The 18,865-nt window shown below is 49.3% G+C and overlaps 1 protein-coding gene across 1 annotated transcript in view; it reads left to right on the top strand.

The window, feature by feature from the left end:
- Positions 1-18,865, top strand: part of UBE2L3 (ubiquitin conjugating enzyme E2 L3) — a gene marked incomplete at its 5' end in the record, with an annotated part of 55,471 nt that overhangs the window by 8,405 nt on the left and 28,201 nt on the right. Inside the window, 1 exon segment of the mRNA NM_001134142.1 lies at positions 16,759-16,854. Coding sequence (NP_001127614.1) covers positions 16,759-16,854 — 96 coding nt within the window.

Raw genomic sequence — 18,865 nt, 5'->3', positions numbered from 1 at the left:
GAGTCTCGCTCTTTCACCCAGGCTGAAGTACAGTGGTGTGATCTTGGTTCACTGCAACCTCCGCCTCCCGGGTTCAAGCAATTCTTCTGCCTCAGCCTCCTGAATAGCTGGGATTACAGGCGCACGCCACCACGCCTGGCTAATTTTTGCGTTTTTGTATTTTTTTTTTTTTTTGAGACGGAATCTTGCTCTGGCGCCCATGCTGGAGTGCAGTGGTGTGATCTCGGCTCACTGTATGCTCCGCCTCCCAGGTTCACGCCGTTCTCCTGTCTCAGCCTCCCGAGTAGCCAGGACTACAGGTGCCCGCCACCACGCCTGGCTAATTTTTTTGTATTTTTAGTAGAGACAGGGTTTCACCATGTTAGTCAGGATGGTCTCGATCTCCTGACTTTATGATCCTCCCTCCTCGGTCTCCCAAAGTGCTGGGATTACAGGCGTGAGCCACTGCGCCCGGCCCCCAATTTTTGTATTTTTAGTAGAGATGGGGTTTCACCATGTTGGTTAGGCTGGTCTCAAACTCCTGACCTTGTGATCCGCCCACCTTGGCCTCCCAAAATTCTGGCATTACAGATGTGAGCCACTGCGCCTGGCCAAAAGCAACTCTTGATTGAGAAGTTGAGGTCTCAGATGTAATATTCTTGCTTCTTGTCTTCTCTTTCCATTTTTTTTTTTTTTTTTTGAGACGCAGTCTCGCTGTCGCCCAAGCTGGAGTGCAGTGGCACTATCTTGGCTCACTGCAACCTTCACCTCTGGGTTCGAGCAATTCTCCCTGCCTCAGTCTCCTGAGTAGCTGTAATTACAGGCATGTGCCACCATGCCTGGCTAATTTTTTTTTTTTTTGAGATGGAGTCTCGCTGTGCTGCCCAGGCTGGAGTGCAGTGGCGCAATCTTGGCTCACTGCAAGCTCCGCCTCCTGGGTTCACGCCATTCTTCTGCTTCACCCTCTCGAGTAGCTGGGACTACAGGCGCTCGCCACTACACCCAGCTAATCTTTTGTATTTTTAGTAGAAACGGGGTTTCACCATGTTAGCCAGGATGGTCTCGATCTCCTGACTTCATGATCCACCCACCTTGGCCTCCTGAAGTGCTGGTATTACAGGCGTGAGCCACCGTGCCTGGCCTAATTTTTGTATTTTTTAGTAGAGATGGGGTTTCGCCATGTTGGCCAGGCTGGTCGTGAACTCCTAACCTCAGGTGATCCGCCTGCCTCAGCTTCCCAAATAGCTGGGATTACAGGCGTGAGCTGCCGCGCCCAGCCCTTGTCTTCTCTTTCAACCTTGAAGCAGAAAGTTAAGAAAGTTGCTTCTGGTGGCTGTGTAGTTTCTCCTTCTGACCCTTGCTGCACACATACTCTAGAATTCCAGAGCTGTGTGAGGGATCTTGGAAAGCAGACACCAGTGGCCTCTGTTTACAGATGAGGAGGCTGAAGTCAGTGGTGGAGCCAGGCCCAGTGTCAAGGTCCCCTGCTCTCTGGGCCTTGCTCTTGCTTTTTAGATGGTTGCTTTTGGTCTTGAGGAAGGGACAAGATGGAGAGGAAGAGGGTTCATTTCAGAATTCGGTGGCTGTTTGGGTTTTGTTTGTTTTGGTTGTTAACACTTCCAGGGCTGTGTTGATTATAGTTTTCTGTATTTCATTTTCTTGTCAGATTTTGTCCCCACTTTCCTAGCATAGGTAGGCAGAGCGGGGAACATTCTCTTTTGACAGCCCTTAGCCCAGCAGGCACATCTGCAACCAAAGCAGGTGCTAATGTCAAAGGGCTCATGGGCTAATGTCAGGGCTCATGTGGTGCTCCATCTTTCTGAGAGGGGACCCACCTGACTCACGGTGAGGGAGAGGGTGTAACTCAGAGGTTGAATAGCCTCTGAACCCATCTGAGATGGCTTGTAAAAAAAAGTGTTTCACACCAGCATGCCTCTCATTAAGAACAGTCAGCGGCCGGGCACGGTGGCTCAGGCCTGTAATCCCAGCACTTTGGGAGGCTGAGGCGGGAGGATCACGAGGTCAAGAGATCGAGACCATCCTGGCTAACACAGTGAAACCCTGTTTCTACTAAAAATACAAAAAAAATTAGCTGGGCATGGTGGCGGGCACCTGTAGTCCCAGCTACTCAGGAGGCTGAGGCAGGAGAATGGCGTGAAGCCGGGAGGCGGAGCTTATAGTGAGCCGGGATTGCGCCACTGCACTCCAGCCTGGGCGACAGAGCAAGACTCTGTCTCAAAAGAAAAAAAAAAAAGAACAGTCAGCATAAGAAAACCTAAGCTTCCTGAAGGATTCTCCACGAGTTTTACACAGGCAGTTCCCGTCGTGCCCATTTGTCCTGTGTCAGGCTTTGTGTGGTTGAGTCTGTTGTGGACAGACTTGAAGAGGTCGGTGTCCCAGCCCTCAAGGAGCTGTCAGTCTGGTAGAGGGGTGCTGGACTCTGGAGTTTGTAATGGAGGTCAGGAATGCCAGGCACACCCATGTACAGATGGACACGGAAACACCTTCCAGGAATGAGGCCCGGCAGCCAGAAGCTGGGGTCAAGGCCTGCTGAGTTGGAGCTTTGGCCATGCTTCCCCCATGCTTACTGTGGAGGTTGTGGGCAGTGCGTTCCTCTAAGCCTCTGTTGAGTGTTTTCTTTGTCATGTCCTCTTAGAATGACCGCCCGAGAAGGAGTGTGCTGTAACCTCTGAGAAGCAGTGTGCTGTGATAGAGTAAGAGTTCAGATGTAGATTTCTGCCTTTGACTCCTTAGTGTTGTGCCTTTGAGTCTCAGTGCCCTGATTTGTCCAGCGGATGATGAGATGACTTCATAAAGTTATGATCATAGCTAAGTGTATTATTTATTTATTTATTTTTTGAGATGGAGTTTCACTTTTGTCACCCAGGCTGGAGTGCAATGGTGTGATCTCGGCTCACTGCAACGTCTGCCTCCCAGGTTCACTCAATTCTCCTGCCTCAGCCTCCCAAGTAGCTGGGACTACAGGTGCCCGCCACCATGCCTGGCTAATTTTTGTATTTTTAGTAGAGATGGGGTTTCACCATGTGAAATTTTGTATTTTTAGTAGAGACGGGGTTTAGTAGAGACGGGGTTTCACCATGTTGGCCAGGATGGTCTCGAACTTCTGACCTCAGGTGATCCACCTGCCTTGGCCTCCCAGAGTGCTGGGATTACAGGCGTGAGCCACCATGCCTAGCCCAGGTGTAATTAGTTATGATGATAACTAAATGTAAGATAGCTACCATACTGCTGACCTATGGAAGGGATGATGTCTTGGCATGGGTCCTGCCCCCTTAGCTAAATGTTAGTTGAAATGAGAGAATTGCATTAGAAGGCCATGAGGCTTATGTTTAGATTTTCAGTATATTGAATTACATTTAAGTCATGATTCAGTGGCCAGGCACAGTGGCTCATGCCTATAATCCCAGCACTTAGGAAGGCTGAGGCAGGAGGATCACTTGAGCCTAGAAATTTGAGACCAGTCTGCCCAACAGTGAGACCCTGTCTCTACAAAAAATAAAATGATTAACTGGGCACATTGGCACATGCCTGTAGTTGCAGCTTCTCAGAAGGCTGAGGTGGGAGGATCGCTTGAGCTCTGGAGGTTGAGACTGCAGTGAGCCGTGATCATGCCACTACACTCCAGCCTGGGCAACAAAGCAAGGCCCTGTCTCAGGGGGGAAAAAAAAGTCATGATTTTAGTGTCATTGCTAACGGTTGCCTTATGCAAGCTTGGAAAGTTTGCATTTCTGTTACAATTATTTACTTTGATAGACCAGTTATACTGGAATTTGGTAGATTTAAGGCAGGTTTATGTAACTTTCCTCAGATGTCCAGCTCCATCTGCCAGGTTTTGTTTTGCCTGAGCAGTAGGAGCCTAGAAATATTCCTTGCACAACACAGGCACATAATGACTAGCTGTGCAGGACTAGGGAAAATACTGAATATGTTCGTGTTTTTGTTGATGTAAATATTGGTCAATACTATTCCAGAGCAAGCTAAGCACTCCTGGGATCCCACAGAGTAAACAGGAACACCTGCTCTGTCCGTTTCTAATGGGAGCATTAACTCACTGCTTTGGGTGGCTGAGATAGTCAAAAAAGAGCAATTTCAGTGCAGGTTCTAGTCCTGGGCGTGCTCTATACAAGTTCTTTGACTTGGACATCTCTGAGCCTTGGCCTTACCATCTGTGAAATGGGGCTAATATGCCCCACTTGCCCATCTCAGGACTGTGAATTGTAAACAGTGCAGAATGGCCTCATAATTGACCACTTCCTCTCAAGCCATGGCTACCCCTTTCCCAGCATCTCTCTGTTTTCTGTTCTTGTTAGAATTACTTTTCTTTTCTTTCTCTTTTTTATTTTCTTTGAGATGGACTCTCACTCTGTTGCCCAGGCTGGAGTGCAGTGGCGCGATCTCGGCTTACTGCAACCTCTGCCTCCTGAGTTCAAGCAGTTCTCCTGCCTTAGCCTCCCGAGTAGTTGGGACTACAGGCACACGCCATCATGCCTGGCTAAGTTTTTTGTATTTTTAGTAGAGACAGGGTTTTACCATGTTGTTCAGGCTGGTCTCAAACTCCTGACCTTGTGATCCCCCAACCTCAGCCTCCCAAAATGAGGGATTACGGGTGTGAGCCATCGTACTCGACCTAATTTTTGTATTTTTAGTAGAGACGAGGTTTCACCATGTTGGCCAGGCTGGCCTCGAACTCCTGACCTCATATGATCTGCCGGCCTCAGCCTCCCAAAGTGCTGGGATTACAGACATGAGCCACCATGCCTGGCCTCTTTTCTTTAAGAGACAAGGTCTTGCTCTGTTGCCCAGGCTGGAGTGCAGTGGCATGATCATAACTCATTATAACCTTGAATTCCTGGGCTCAAAGGATCATCCTGCCTCAGCCTCTTGGGTAGCTGGGACTACAGGTGTGTGCCACCATGCCCGGCTAATTATTTTATTTTATTTTTTTTTGAGATGGAGTCTCACCCTGTTGCCCAGGCTGGAGTGCAGTGGTGCAATCTTGGCTTATTGCAACCTCCGCCTCCCAGGTTCAAACAATTCTCCCACCTCAGCCCCCCAAGTAGCTGAAGACTATGGGTGAACACTACCATACACAGCTAATTTTTGCATTTTTTGGTAGAGATGGGGTTTTGCCATGTTGTCCAGGCTAGTCTGAAACCCCTGGGCTCAAGCAGTCCACCCACCTTGGCTTCCCAAAGTGCTGGGATTATATGTGTGAGCAACCATGCCTGGCCATTTTGTTATTCTTATTATTTGTAGAGATGGGATCTTGCTATGTTGCCTAGACTGGTCTTGAACTCCTGGCCTCAAACGATCCTCCTACCTTGACTTCCCAAAATGCTGGGATTATAGGTGTGAGCCACTGTGCTGGCTGGTGTTCACTTAAAGGAAAAAAAAATTCAGGCTGGGCGCGGTGGCTCACGCTTGTAATCCCAGCACTTTAGGAGGCCTAGATGGGCAGATCACCTGAGGTCGGGAGTTCGAGACCAGCCTGACCAACATGAAGAAACCCTCGACTCTACTGAAAATACAAAATTAGCCGGGCATGGTGGCGGGTGCCTGTAATCCCAGCTACTCGGGAGTCTGAGGCAGGAGAATCACTTGAACCTGGGAGGCGGAGGTTGTGGTTAGCTGAGATCATAACACTGCACTCCAGCCTGGGCAACAATAGTGAAACTGTCTCAAAAAAAAAAAGAAAAAAAAAAATTCAGAGCAAGCTGTGCCCAGTAGCTCATGCCTATAATCCCAGCACTTTGGGAGGCTGAGGCAGGTTTATCACCTGAGGTCAGGAGTTCCAGACCATCCTGGCCAACATGGCAAAACCCCATGTCTACTAAAAAAAAAAAAAGCAAAAAAAATTAGCCAGGCATGGTGGCACCTGCCTGTAGTCCCAGCTACTTAGGAGGCTGAGGCAGGAGAATCTCTTAAACCTGGGAGGCGGAGGTTGCAGCAAGCCAAGATCGCACTACTGCACTCCAGTCTGGGTGACGGAGTGAGACTTCATCTCAAAAAAAAAAAAAAAAAAGGTTCAGAACAATGTCTGGGTTTTGGTGCTTATAGATTTGTAGTCAGAGGGATTTTTTTCCATGTGCTTAGCTCAGTGGGAGGTTTTATTCCCTTTAGGAGCTTGTTTCTAGCTGTAGAAATGACACTGCATTCATCAAGGCTCCAGTTTTTTCCTTGCCAAGAGACTGGGTGGTATGAATGTGGTGTTTTTTTTTGGTTTTTTTTTTTTTTTTTTTTTGCTATGGAGTCTCGCTGTGTCACCCAGGCTGGAGTGCAGTGGTGCGATCTCCGTCCACTGCAACCTCTGCCTCCCAGGTTCAGGCTATTCTCCTACCTCAGCCTCCCAAGTAGCTGGGATTACAGGCATGCACCACGACTCCTGGCTAATTTTTGTAGTTTTTTGTTTTTTGAGACGGAGTTTCACTATTGTTGCCCAGCCTGGAGTGCGATGGCGCGATCTCGGCTCACTGCAACCTCTGCCTCCCGGGTTCAAGCAGTTCTCCTGCCTCAGCCACCCGAGTAGCTGGGATTATAGGCGCTCGCCACCACGCCCAGTGAATTTATGTATTTTTAGTAGAGACGAGGTTTCACCATGTTGGCCAGGCTGCTGTTGAACTCCTGACCTCAGGTTCCACCTGCCTCAGCCTCCCAAAGTGCTGGGATTACAGGCGTGAGCCACCGTGCCCGGCCCTCAATGTGGTAATTCTTAAGCAGAGCAGGGGTTGCACATCACAGTCATCTGGGAGCACTCCCCTCACAAAGGTACCCATCTTATACTGGAGGCTGATGCAATAAGCAGGTCCTAGATGGCGCCTAGGCACAGTCAGCTCTCCTTCCTTCTCCTCTGTACCCCTCTAACCCCTTCCCCTGCCTCTCTGCATAGGAGTATTAAACAGCCCCCAGGGGCTTGGCCATGCACCCTGGCTGAAAGTTCTGGCCCTGATGATGACTGCCCTGAGTTGGTAAACACTGCAGCTAAAGTGGCTTCCTTTCTGCTTCCCTAACGCCCCCGCTGATTTCTGCCCTCTCTGTCTCTGCATACACATTTCCCACACATGGACACCTGTTCTCTAGCAGTTCTGTCTTCCCCCGTCTTTCAAGGCCCATCTCAGAGCCTGTCTTCCACAAAGCTGTTCCCTCCACTGGTGTCTGCTAGACTTTCCTCACTGTGACCTAAAGGTTCCTAGAGCAGCGTTTCTCAGTTCTTTTAACCCACCCTCAACAGCCAATAAAAGTGGCCTTAAGCTTTACTTTTCTTTAGGGATACTACAGGCCTTTTGCCATTTAACAGATATAAAATGATACAGTGGTATGGAATATGCTTGTTTACATTGTACCAGTGTGCTTGCATCGAGACTTGCTGCCCATAGTACTGCTGTGACATCTGAAGCATCCCTGACTGGCCCCACTGGTTATTCTTCTGCACGTCTGTTCACCTGCTCCTGGCACTGACTTCAGAGGAGACTCAAGAGGGTGTATAGTACAGTCCTGCCCAGTGCAGATGGCTTCTTTCTGACAGCCCTGGCCGCTGGCAGCCCTGTCTGCCCCACCCATTTGAGTATCTATAATGACATGACGACTGCTGCCCCAAGTCAAGGGGGCGTAGACCACGTGGAGGTGGCATTAAAGAGTTTGGCACTGAGTCAAAAGCTGCCTGGGATAGTGAACGCTTACTGGCCCCAATTCTTTCTTCTTTACTCATATAGAAGGTTGAATCCTTTGCAGGTGAACTTTTTAAATTTAAATTTTTTTTTTCTTTTGAGGTGGAGTTTTACTCGTTGCCCAGGCTGGAGTTCAGTGGCGTGATCTTGGCTCACTGCAACCTCCTGCCTCCTGGGTTCAAGCGATTCTCCTGCCTCAGCCTCCTGAGTAGCTAGGATTACAGGCACACGCCACCATGCTGGGCTAATTTTGTATTTTTAGTAGAGACGGGGTTTCTCCATGTAGGTCAGGCTGGTCTCGAACTCCCAACCTCAGGTGATCCATCTGCCTCGGCCTCCCAAAGTGCTGGGATTACAGGCATGAGCCACCGTGCCTGGCCTAAATTTTTTTTTTTTTTTTTTTTTGAGACAGTCTCGCTCTGTCACCCAGACTGGAGTGCAGTGGCGTGATCTCAGCTCACTGCAACCTCCACCTCCCGGGTTCAAGCGATTCTTCTGCCTCAGCCTCCTGAGTAGCTGGGACTACAGGTGTCACCACCACGCCTGGCTAAGTTTTGTATTTTTAGTAGAGATGGGGTTTCACCATATTGGCCAGGCTGGTGTTGAACTCTAGACCTTGTGATCTGCCTGCCTTGGCCTCCCAAAGTGCTGGAATTACAGGCATGAGCCACCGCACCCGGCCCCGGCCTAAATTTTAAATTTTAAGTTTTATTTGATTTTTATTTTTTTGAGACAAGGTCTTACTCTGTCACCCAGACTAAAGTGCAGTGGCATGATCATGGCTCACTGCAGCCTGAGCCTCCTGGGCTCAGGCAGTCCTTCTGCTTCATTTTTTGATTTTTTTGTAGAGATGAGGTCTTACTCTGTTGCCCAGGCTGGTCTCCAACTCCTGGCCTCAAGTGATTTTCCTGCTTCGGCATCCCATGGGATTACAGGAGCACTTTGGGAGGCCGAGGCGGGTGGATCCCTTGAGGTTAGGAGTTGGAGACCAGCCTGGCCAACATGGCAAAACCCCATCTCTACTAAAAATACAAAAATGAGCTGGGCGTGGTGGTGCGTGCCTGTAGTCTCAGCTACTCAGGAGGCTGAGGCATAAGAAGCACTTGAGCCTGGGAGGTGGAGGTTGGAGTGAGCTGAGATCACGCCTCCACACTCCAGCCTGGAGAGCGAGACTCTGTCTCAAAACAAACAAACAAAAAACAACAAAATGTGGAATTACTGGCATAAGCCGCTTCGTCCAGCCAGCAGGTGAACTTTTTAACGTTTGAAGACAGATGTGTGTCATCTTCACATCTCTTTAGGCCGTAGGTTTCTGGACCTTTTGATTGTTCCTGGTAGGACATGGTCCTTGCTGTTCTTGTCCTGAGCAGCGCTTATTTGATGTGGTCTTCTAAAGTATGGTGTCCAGAACTGGACACAGCATTTGGCTCTGAATAGTTCAGGGTGGCCTGGACCCTAAACACGGCACAAACGATTGGTCAGCTAAACCAGTCAGTTTTTCACACTGCTGCTAAGGTTCATGCCTTGTGCTTGGTGAAAAATTAAGTGTTTGGAACCAAGTCCAGGTCTTTACTGGATCTCTAAAATATTTCATTTTGTGACTTGGGGTGTTGTTTTGCTATCAAGGACCCTTAGAAGTTTGGTCTTTAAGCCTGTATTCATTCCTTCCCTGATATGTGGTACCTAACTACATCTCTCAGCCCACTTCCCACCAGGGTGACTTCAGGCCACCAGTTCTAAAGCCATTCGATTCTCCTCAGCTCTTCTTGATCCAGCCTCTGTTTATCCATTTTGTACAGAAACATTGCAGTGGCTGTTGAGAGAAAGGAGCATCACTTTTAGCCAGGGCTTGGGGAGCTCCTTAGAGGAACAGGCATTTGAGAGAGGCTTTCAATGATGAGCATGTTGGGGATGTGGGGCTGGTGATAGGCAGGACAGTTAGGGACATCCTTCCAGGAGACATCCTGGGGAAAGACATAGAGGGGGGAAATCACCAGGCTGACTTGGTAGGATTCTGCACACTGCTCATTTGGGTTGCACCAAAGAGCTTTAGTTGGAATTACTGGGTTGCATCAAAGAGTTTTAGCTGGAAATATTGGATGGAAGGATTCCTACATATTTTGCAGGGGGAAGGGTCGTCTAGTGCTGTTGGATTTCTTTTCTTGTTTTTCTTTTTTGAGACAGGGTCTCGCTCTGTTGACCAGGCTGGAGTGTAGTGGCGCCATCATAGCTCACTGCAGCCTCAACCTTTTGGACTCAACTGGTCATCCCAAGTCAGCCTCCTGAGTAGCTGGGACCACAGGCATACATCAGCACACCTGGCTAATTTTTTAATTTTTTAATTTTTGTAGAGATAGGGTCTTGCTATATTGCCCAGGCTGGTCTTGAGTTCCTGAGCTTAAGTGATCCTCCTGCCTTGACCACCCAGTGTTGGGATTACAGGTGTGAGCCACCGCCCCTGGCTCCTGGCCTAGATTTATTTTATTTATTTTATTTTTTTGAGACGGAGTCTCACTCTGGGAGTCTGCACCCAGGCTGGAGTGCAGTGGCGTGATCTCAGCTCACTGCAACCTCCACTTCCCGGGTTCAAGCAATTCTCCTGCCTCAGCCTCCTGAGTAACTGAGACTATAGGTGCATGCCGCCACGCCCAGCTAATTTTTGTATTTTTAGTAGAGACGAGGTTTCATCTTGTTGGCCAGGCTGGTTCTCAAACTCCTGACCTCAAGTGATCCACCCACCTCGGACTCCCAAAGTGCTGGGATTACAGGCTTGAGCTACTGCACCCAGCCTTTTTTTTTTTTTTGAGACGGAGTCTTGCTCTGTCACCCAGGCTCAAGTGCAGTGGCGTGATCGCAGCTCACCACAACCTCCACCTCCCGGGTTCCAGTGATTCTCCAGCCTCACCCTCCCAAGTAGCTGGGAATACAGGAGTCTACCACCATGCCCGGATAATTTTTGTATTTTTAGTAGAGACAGGGTTTTACCATGTTGGCCAGGCTGCTCTCAAACTCCTGTCCTCAAGTGATCCACCCGCCTCAGCCTCCCAAAGTGTTGAAGTGTTGGGATTACAGGCGTGAGCCACTGCGCCCAGCCTTTTTTTTTTTTTTTTTTTTTTAAGATAGGGTCTCGCTCTGTCGCCCAGGCTGGAGTTGGAGTACAGTGGTGTGATCTTGGCTCATGGCAACCTCTGTCTCACTGGTTCAAGCAATTCTCATGCCTCAGCCTCCCGAGTAGCTGGAACTACAGGCATGCACCCCTCGGCCCGGCTAATTTTTGTATTTTTAGTAGAGACGGGGTTTCACCATGTCAGCCAGGCTGGTCTCAAACTCCTGGGCTCAAGTGATCCACCTGCTTTGGCCTCCCAAAATGCTGGGATTACAGGCATGAACCACCACGCCTGGCGCTGGCATAGATTCCTTTTTTTTTTTTTTAAGACTAAGTCTTGCTCTGTCACCAGGCTGGAGTGCAGTGGCGCGATCTCGGCTCACTGCAAGCTCCGCCTCCCTGGTTCAAGCTATTCTCCTGCCTCAGCCTCCCGAGTAGCCGGGACTATAGGCACCCGCCACCATGTCCAGCTAATTTTTGTATTTTTAGTAGAGACGGGGTTTCACCATGTGGTCTCGATCTCCTGACCTCGTGATCCACCTGCCTCGGCCTCCCAAAGTGCTGGGATTACAGGCGTGAGCCACCGCACCTGGCCTAGATTTCTTGATTAGTGGCTCCTGAGGGATTCTGAAACCTGGCCTTATGTGAGGGTTACCTGGGGAGATTTTGAACAGTTTTCTAGGCCTCATTGTAGACCCCAAAAACAAGCAAAAGAGGAACTTTGTTAACTGCTTTGCCAAGACGCAGGTGTGTACATCTGAGCTGTGTGACTGAGCGCTGGCTATACACAGCAGTCTCCTGTTCTCCCATCTCCTCTCAGGACTTGAGTCCATGGCCTTCTGCTGGGGCCTAGGGCCCATCTCTCCTGTTAGTGCTTGCAAAGCTGTTAAGTAACCATCCCTCTCTGCCATGCTCCATACTTTGCCCTGGAGTGGGCATCAAGCTCTCTGGGCTTGAGTTTGGGGCATGGGTGTTTTCCATTTTCAGGAGCTGGGTGGCACCACTGAGATCTTTCAGTTCCCCTCTATACACTGAAGTCTATTTGGACTCCGAAGTGGACCTCATTCTGAGAAGCATTGCTCTCTTTCTCCTGCACCACCTGCCCTGGTTGGGAAGCCTGCTGTCCCCATCAAGAGAAGGAACGTGTGAGCTGCCTGGTGCTTTCCCTTGAACTCTTTCTCCATTTGTCAGCACTGCACCATCAGCCCTGAGCAGCTGACTTGGGTTGCTTCTTGCTCTGAGCAGAACTGAAACAAACCTTTGTGGGAGTGTTATTTGTAAGCGTCTGTCATTCTTGGCTTTGGTCTTCCTAACTCTGTTCTAGAGCTGGGCTGCTCTTGCGGTTTTTATCAGGTCCTTTCTTCTGTCATTTGTAACATCCTTTTGAATTCCACTTCTTGGAATTTACATTGGTTTCCTTCAATTCCTTCCCTATTTCTTCACTGTCAGGACCATTCTCAGTTATCGGGGCACAGTTTTGCTTGAGGGTTTACAACCATCTTGAGGTTTTGAGTCATCTGGCCTTTTGAGTCTCAGATATTCAGATGGAACTGATCTCTGAATGATTCCAATTTTACTTCTTCTTTCTTTTTTTTTTTTTTTTTTTTTTTTGAGATAGGGTCTCACTCCAGTTGCCCTGGCTGGAGTGCAGTGGTTGTAATCTTGACTCACTGCGCAGCCTTGACTGCCAGGGCTCAGGTGATTCTTCCACTTCACCTCTCAGCCTCCTAAGTAGCTGGGACCACAGGCGTGCACCACCATGCCTGGCTACTTTTTTTTATTTTTTATTTTTATTTATTTATTTTTGAGACAGAGTCTTGCTCTGTCACTCAGGCTGTAGTGCAATGGCGCAATCTTGGCTCACTACAACTTCCGCCTCCTGGGTTCAAGCAGTTCTCTGCCTCAGCCTCCCGAGTAGCTGGGATTATAGGTGCCTGCCACCACACCCAGTTAATTTTTTGTATTTTTATTAGAGATGGGGTTTCACCATCTTGGCCAGGCTGGTCTTGAACTCCTGACCTCGTGATCTACCTGCCTTGGCCTCCTAAAGTGTTGGGATTACAGGCGTGAGCCACTGCACCCGGGCTGTATTTTTTTTAGTATAGACAGTGTTTTGCCATGTTGGCCAGGCTGATCTTGAATTCCTGGGCTCAAGCAGTCTGCCCGCCTTGGCCTCCCAAAATGCTGGGATTACAGGTGTGAACCACTGTGCCTGGCCTGAATTTATCTTCTTGAAGTTGTTTTCCTCAGTGGAGGCATGATTGGAATTTTTTTTTTTTTTTTTTTTTTGAGACGGAATCTTGCTCTGTCACCCAGGCTGGAGTGCAGTGGCGCAATCTCGGCTGACTGCAAGCTCTGCCTCCTGGGTTCACGCCTTTCTCCTGCCTCAGCCTCTCGAGTAGCTTGGACTACAGGCGCCCGCCACCACGCCCAGCTAATTTTTTTTGTATTTTTAGTAGAGACGGGGTTTCACCGTGTTAGCCAGGATGGTCTTGATCTCCTGACCTTGTGATCTGCCCGCCTCGGCCTCCCGAAGTGCTGGGATTACAGGCGTGAGCCACTGCGCCAGGCATGATTGGCATTTTGGGCTAAATAGTTTCTGTCCACAGGACCGTCTTGTGCAATGCAGGTCTTTTAGCATCCTGGCCACTCATAGTGCCTGTGGTTCTCAGTGGAAGCTGTAGAGGACGTTGGGAAATTGGGGTGGGTTGATCACAGTGCCTGGCATCTGTCTCAGGGTAAGAGCTTGGGAGGCTCAAGTGCAGAGTTGTATCTGGATGCCAGCAACACCCTGTTGAGAAACTTTCTACTATGGGATGCTCATCATTCTCTGAAGATGTCAGGGCCTGTTTGTTTGTTTGCCTGTTTCTCTCACTTCTGCCTTATAATCAGTTCTTCCTTGTTGGTTAGAATTATGTAAAGGAGGTTGCCTCTTCTGGCTTTGGAGAGCTTAACTTGACGGCAAGGTAAGTTGGGAGTTTATCTGATAACCCTACTTTGGATTCTCTGAGCTTCCCAACCCTGCTGTCATTAGCATCCTCAGGGTTGCCCATTCTTCTTTCTGGCCAGGTGTGTGGCTCACTCCCATGGCAGTATTACTTTTATCTTTGTCTGTGGCTTCCCTGGATCTCCTTGATACCAAAGCACCAGTAAGTGTCCTTTCTGCACCCCCTGCCCTTAGTGCTCCTCACTGACTGCTTCCTCTCCTTTTTCTTGAGCAAGATACAGTTTTTCACTCTTATGTTACAGTTGAGTTCCATCTTGCCATATTTTTGTAATTCTTGTGAAATTTACCTTGTGTTTATCATCCCTACTTTATTTTTTTATTTTTTTGAGACTGAGTTTTTCTCTCGTCGCCCAAGCTGGAGTGCAGTGGTGCGATCTTAGTTCACTGCAACCTCTGCCTCCCGGGGTTGAGCGATTCTCCTGCCTCAGCCTCCCGAGTAACTAGGATTACAAGCACCCACCACCACACCCGGCTAATTTTTGTGTTTTTAGTGGAGATGGGGTTTCGCCATGTTGGCCAGGCTTGTCTCGAACTCCTGACCTCAGGTGATCCACCCACCTTGGCCTCCCAAAGTGTTGGGATTACAGGCATGAGCCAACGCACCCAGCCATCACCCATGCTTTATACTGTTGGAGTGTGGATTTCTGAAACCATAAAGTATATTTACAGATGATTTTAAAATTTGTTTTCTCCCATAAATGTTAGATATCTTCACTGTTGTTTCTTCTTTTTTTAGTTGTCTAGTTTCAAAGTTCTGTCTGGCATGTTTTTTTCCTATCTGTATTTGGTTTAAAACATTTTGTTTGCTAGGACTCCAGCCTTAAGGGACATGCATGGTATATCCTGTCCTTAGCCAAGAATCTTACTCTAGTATCTTGAGCCAAGGTCAAAAAAGCCAAACACAGCATTGGAACTGTATTTATAGAAAATCCTTCCCACCCCAGATTCTTTTTTCCTCCCAAAGCCCCAGCTTCCCATCCACCCACCAGCCTGGTCATTAAGCACATGTTTGAGCACCACTGTGAGCCAGGCCCTGGCAGGACCGGGGCTTCCTGATCCCTGCCCTCGTTGAGCTTACATTCTATTTGGAGAGTGGAAGGAGGTGGCAGTGTGGGTGTGAGATATCTTCCCCTTTCTGAGTCTGCCCAGGCTTCATAATCCCCAGGGGAGCATTTCTTATGCGTCCTGTGAGCAGGAAGACCAGGTGGCAGTTGGCAGGTTGGAGTGGTCCCTCAGGTTCCATACCTCCTTATGCAGGGAAAGAGGGGCCTCATGCAGGTGGAGAGGGGCCAGGCCACCCCATTCCTCACTGCAGGAGGTTGCAGCCCATGCCACTAACGCCTCCTCAGGGAGAAATGGATCCGTCATCGCTCCCAGCAGTGCCTCTTCTCTCACCACAGGTATAGCCTGTGAGAAATCCCTATGTTCAGGCTCCACCCACATTTGCTGGACCAGAATTTCTGGGGCTGGGCCCGGGCCCAAGTCCAGGTGATTGTGGTGGGCAGATGAGGGTGACAGGCAGGAGCACCCTATGGGGGGAAACTTGTGCCTGTTGCCTGCTATGAAGCACCAGTGTGTTCCACCTCTTCCGTGTGTTCATTCACTGCACTCTCCCTCTCTGCTGCTCTGGGCCGGGCGCCCAGCACATCTTCCTACTCAGAACCAGTAACCTGGGCTCCGTCCAGTTCCCCCTTCCTGCAAATTGTTTCCTTCCCTGCCTGTGTAGCCTCAGGGTGCCTTTTAAACTACCACTGTGTGATGGAAGTATGAGGTGCAAGGATCTTTTGGGCTTGATGTGGGGGCTGATAGGGAGCCCCCAAGCCACTGTGAGTTGAAGTACCATATAAGGAGGTTCTGGAGGGTGCTGGAGCTGGGCCAGAGGAAGCAGCCTGGCAAAGGAGGCAGGGCTCAGCTGGATGGTGCTCGGGCTGCAGAAGAGAAGGTGCCTGACAGGTGTGGAGGCGGCTTTTGTGCCACTGGATGGGAGGCCGGGCTGAGGTGGGTAGAGTGGCACTTCATGTGTCAGAGTGGAGGAATGTTGGCGAGGCTGGTGTTCTGGCGGGAGGACATTGCTGGGTGGTTTGGGTTATAGCGCCTGCCAGGCATTCACTGAGGTGTTGGAGGCAATGGAAAATGTCAGGCTGGTGCACAGTTGAAAAACAGGTGACAGACAGTTCTGAAGACATCTCAGGCAGGACCCTGAAGTCGTAAAGTTGTGCTTTCTGGGTGAAATGGCACTTGCTGCATTGACTGTTTATATAACAATAACCCCACATATTTGCAAGGGGTCCTGTTGCCCACAACATGGCTTCCCTTTCCTTTTCTGCAGTCTGGGTCTGTTTTGCAGCTGAGGAAACAGGCCCAGTGAAGGTTTCCCGTCCCCACCCCCCCACTCCCACCCCAGTCCCAGACTGGATGGTTCTCTTTGCTGTGTGCCCATGTTGAGGTGGAGTCCTTCTGAAATCACACTTATAGCACTGGGTAGAAAACTGGATATGCGTTTGTGTCTGGTTTGTTCCCAGTCCCCAGTTTTATTCATCTTTAGTTTCTCAGCATCTGATGCATAATCAGTGCTTAATGAATCTTGATTGGAAGGTATCAGGTGTACAGCACCTCAGTATAGCTCCTGCCACGTGTCTGCCCTATGCAGGGTGCTGAGGGATTTAAACAGCCATGGTGACCAACCCAAAGAGGAGACGGTACCTCCGCAGAAGCATGGTTCCCCCTGTCCTATTCAGGGGGGTTCACTGAGGTGGGGGCTTGTCTTGGTCTGGGGCATGGGTAGAGGCAACGACCTTGCAGAGGGGACCGCCATGGCAGCTCCATGCCTCCTTAACCACTCCAAGCACAATTTAGTCCTCGCTCTCCAATTTTGTCATTGGCGTTGTTGGCACTTGGTTTAATTTGAGGGCATCAGGAGGGATCTTAATATGTGGTGCTTTCCCCTATTTGACACCCCTTTATGCTTTGTCAATCAACAGGAGCTTGAAGAAATCCGCAAATGTGGGATGAAAAACTTCCGTAACATCCAGGTTGATGAAGCTAATTTATTGACTTGGCAAGGGCTTATTGTTCCTGTGAGTATTGAACACTTCCACTTCCTACCAGATTATTCTTTAAGGTGATGTGTGTGCTGTTGGGCTTGTTTTTCTGCTCCTTAGTAGGCTCTTAGTCTAGGCAGCCAGCAGCTGCACAGAAGTGGCTGTCGCTCTAGGGTGATAAGGTAGGGAGTGTAGCCTTGGGTCCTGAGTAGAGTCACATCTTGGCACTGGTTTTGTCAAATTCAGGGGGTCCTGAGCTTTGCAGATCTGTAGACACAGAGAAAAGGAGTGTGTCTGTGCTCCTGCTCTTTCCTGACTTCCCTGCTCCTGGCCTGATGGATCAGCAGGACCTTCTTCTCTGAGCTCCTCAGGAGGGGACAAGCATTCCCCTCTAGATATTTTGCTTTCTCTCTTGGTTTTGCATTCATGTCTCTAACCCTTTGGATACCTGTATTTCAGGCTTTATTCCTGGTCCCCTCCAACCTGTGCCTTCCATTTGTCTCAAGTCCCTTTTCCTAATTGTCCACATGTTCCCCTCACCCCATGTCTTTTCTGGGGCTTATGCCTCCAGTGTCTGCCCCCACAGCCCGGCTTCCCCATCTGACAGACTTCTGCCTTCTGATGGGCTCAAGCCCCTCCTAACAATGGCTTTCCCTGGACCTTAGCACCCTCTTAGTGCCTACTCTTTTCTGCATCCTTTGATCCCCTCCCCTTCAAGAGACTTGTCTTACAATTAACTCCAGTTTGCAATCCCCCTTCCTCTCACTCTCCTAAAACCACGTCATACCCAGCCCACAGGCTGCCCCCGCTTTTGTCACACCTCTAGCTCGGCAGTGCTGGCATCATGGCCCTTGCTTGCCTCCTGAGCTTTTGGAGCACGGGCAACGTTCCAGCCCCCAGTCCTGTGACCAGCCTGCCACTCGCTCCTGTTCTGCCACTCCTTCCTCCTCACTCTTAAACATGACTCTTGTTGGTCTCCTGCTGTTCTCCTGTTCTGTTTTGTCTCTGGGGACCCTACTACTTTCAGCATCATAGATGATTATGCCGGACATGAAGGATTCCCACACCTGTCTCCATTCCTGCCTTCTCCCCGGAAGCTGCACCATCTGTCCACCAGGCGGCCTCCCTTGGTCGTTGTATAGCCTTCAGCTATCCCAGCTCACACCCTTATCCTGCGTGAGTGCCCTCCTTTCCTGTTCTTCCTCATCCACTCACCTTCTCTCTTCCTTTTCTTTCCCACTTTGCACATCTGAGCCTCTGGCCCTTGCCCTGTGCCTGCCCCTGTCCTGTATATAATTTGTTCTCATGGATGGATTGGCTGCTTTGCCAAAGCAGAGCATGGAGCATACGTCCTCCTGTAGATGCTTCTTCCTGATGCTGGTTATAAGGTCATGAGCATGGAGCATGCTTCCTCCTGTAGATGCTTCCTCCTGTAGATGTTTTCTTCCTGTAGATGCTTTCTTCCTGATGCTGGTTATAAGGTGAGCATGGAGCATGCTTCCTCCTGTAGATGCTTTCTTCTTGATGCTGGTTATAAGGTGAGCATGGAGCATGCTCCCTCATAGATGCTTTCTTCTTGATGCTGGTTATAAAGTCATGCTTTTTTTTTTTTTTTTAAGTCCCTGAATTTGATCAGCAGTTATTGGATTTGTAGTTTATTTCCATAATCATTTGGATAACTAAGGAAAGATATGCTTTGTAATGATTTAGTATACTCAGAATGTTTAAATCTGGGAGCTTCCAGTCTGATTTTGAAGATGAGTCCTTTAGATTTCTTTAGGCTTGATGGTGTTAGAGACACCTCTGCATGGGAGGGGTTGGCCTGTGAGTGCAGCCCTTGCCTACTCTAGGAACATGAAGATGGCCGGGACCATCTGACCTCTTGTCCCTTTTCTAATTGAGATTGTGTAGTTTACTGAGCAAAGAAATGAACAGTTAATCTGTGGCTCTTTGGAAAATGATAAAAATGAATGGAATGGTTTTAAGTGGTAAGGCTTGGGCAGTCTGGCCCTGAGAATTTAGTGGCCTGAGAGCCTGCTAGCTGGCT

This window comes from Pongo abelii, chromosome 23 (assembly GCF_028885655.2).
Source record: "Pongo abelii isolate AG06213 chromosome 23, NHGRI_mPonAbe1-v2.0_pri, whole genome shotgun sequence".
Classification (NCBI taxonomy): domain Eukaryota; kingdom Metazoa; phylum Chordata; class Mammalia; order Primates; family Hominidae; genus Pongo; species Pongo abelii.
This window is presented reverse-complemented; position numbering and strand designations above follow the sequence as displayed.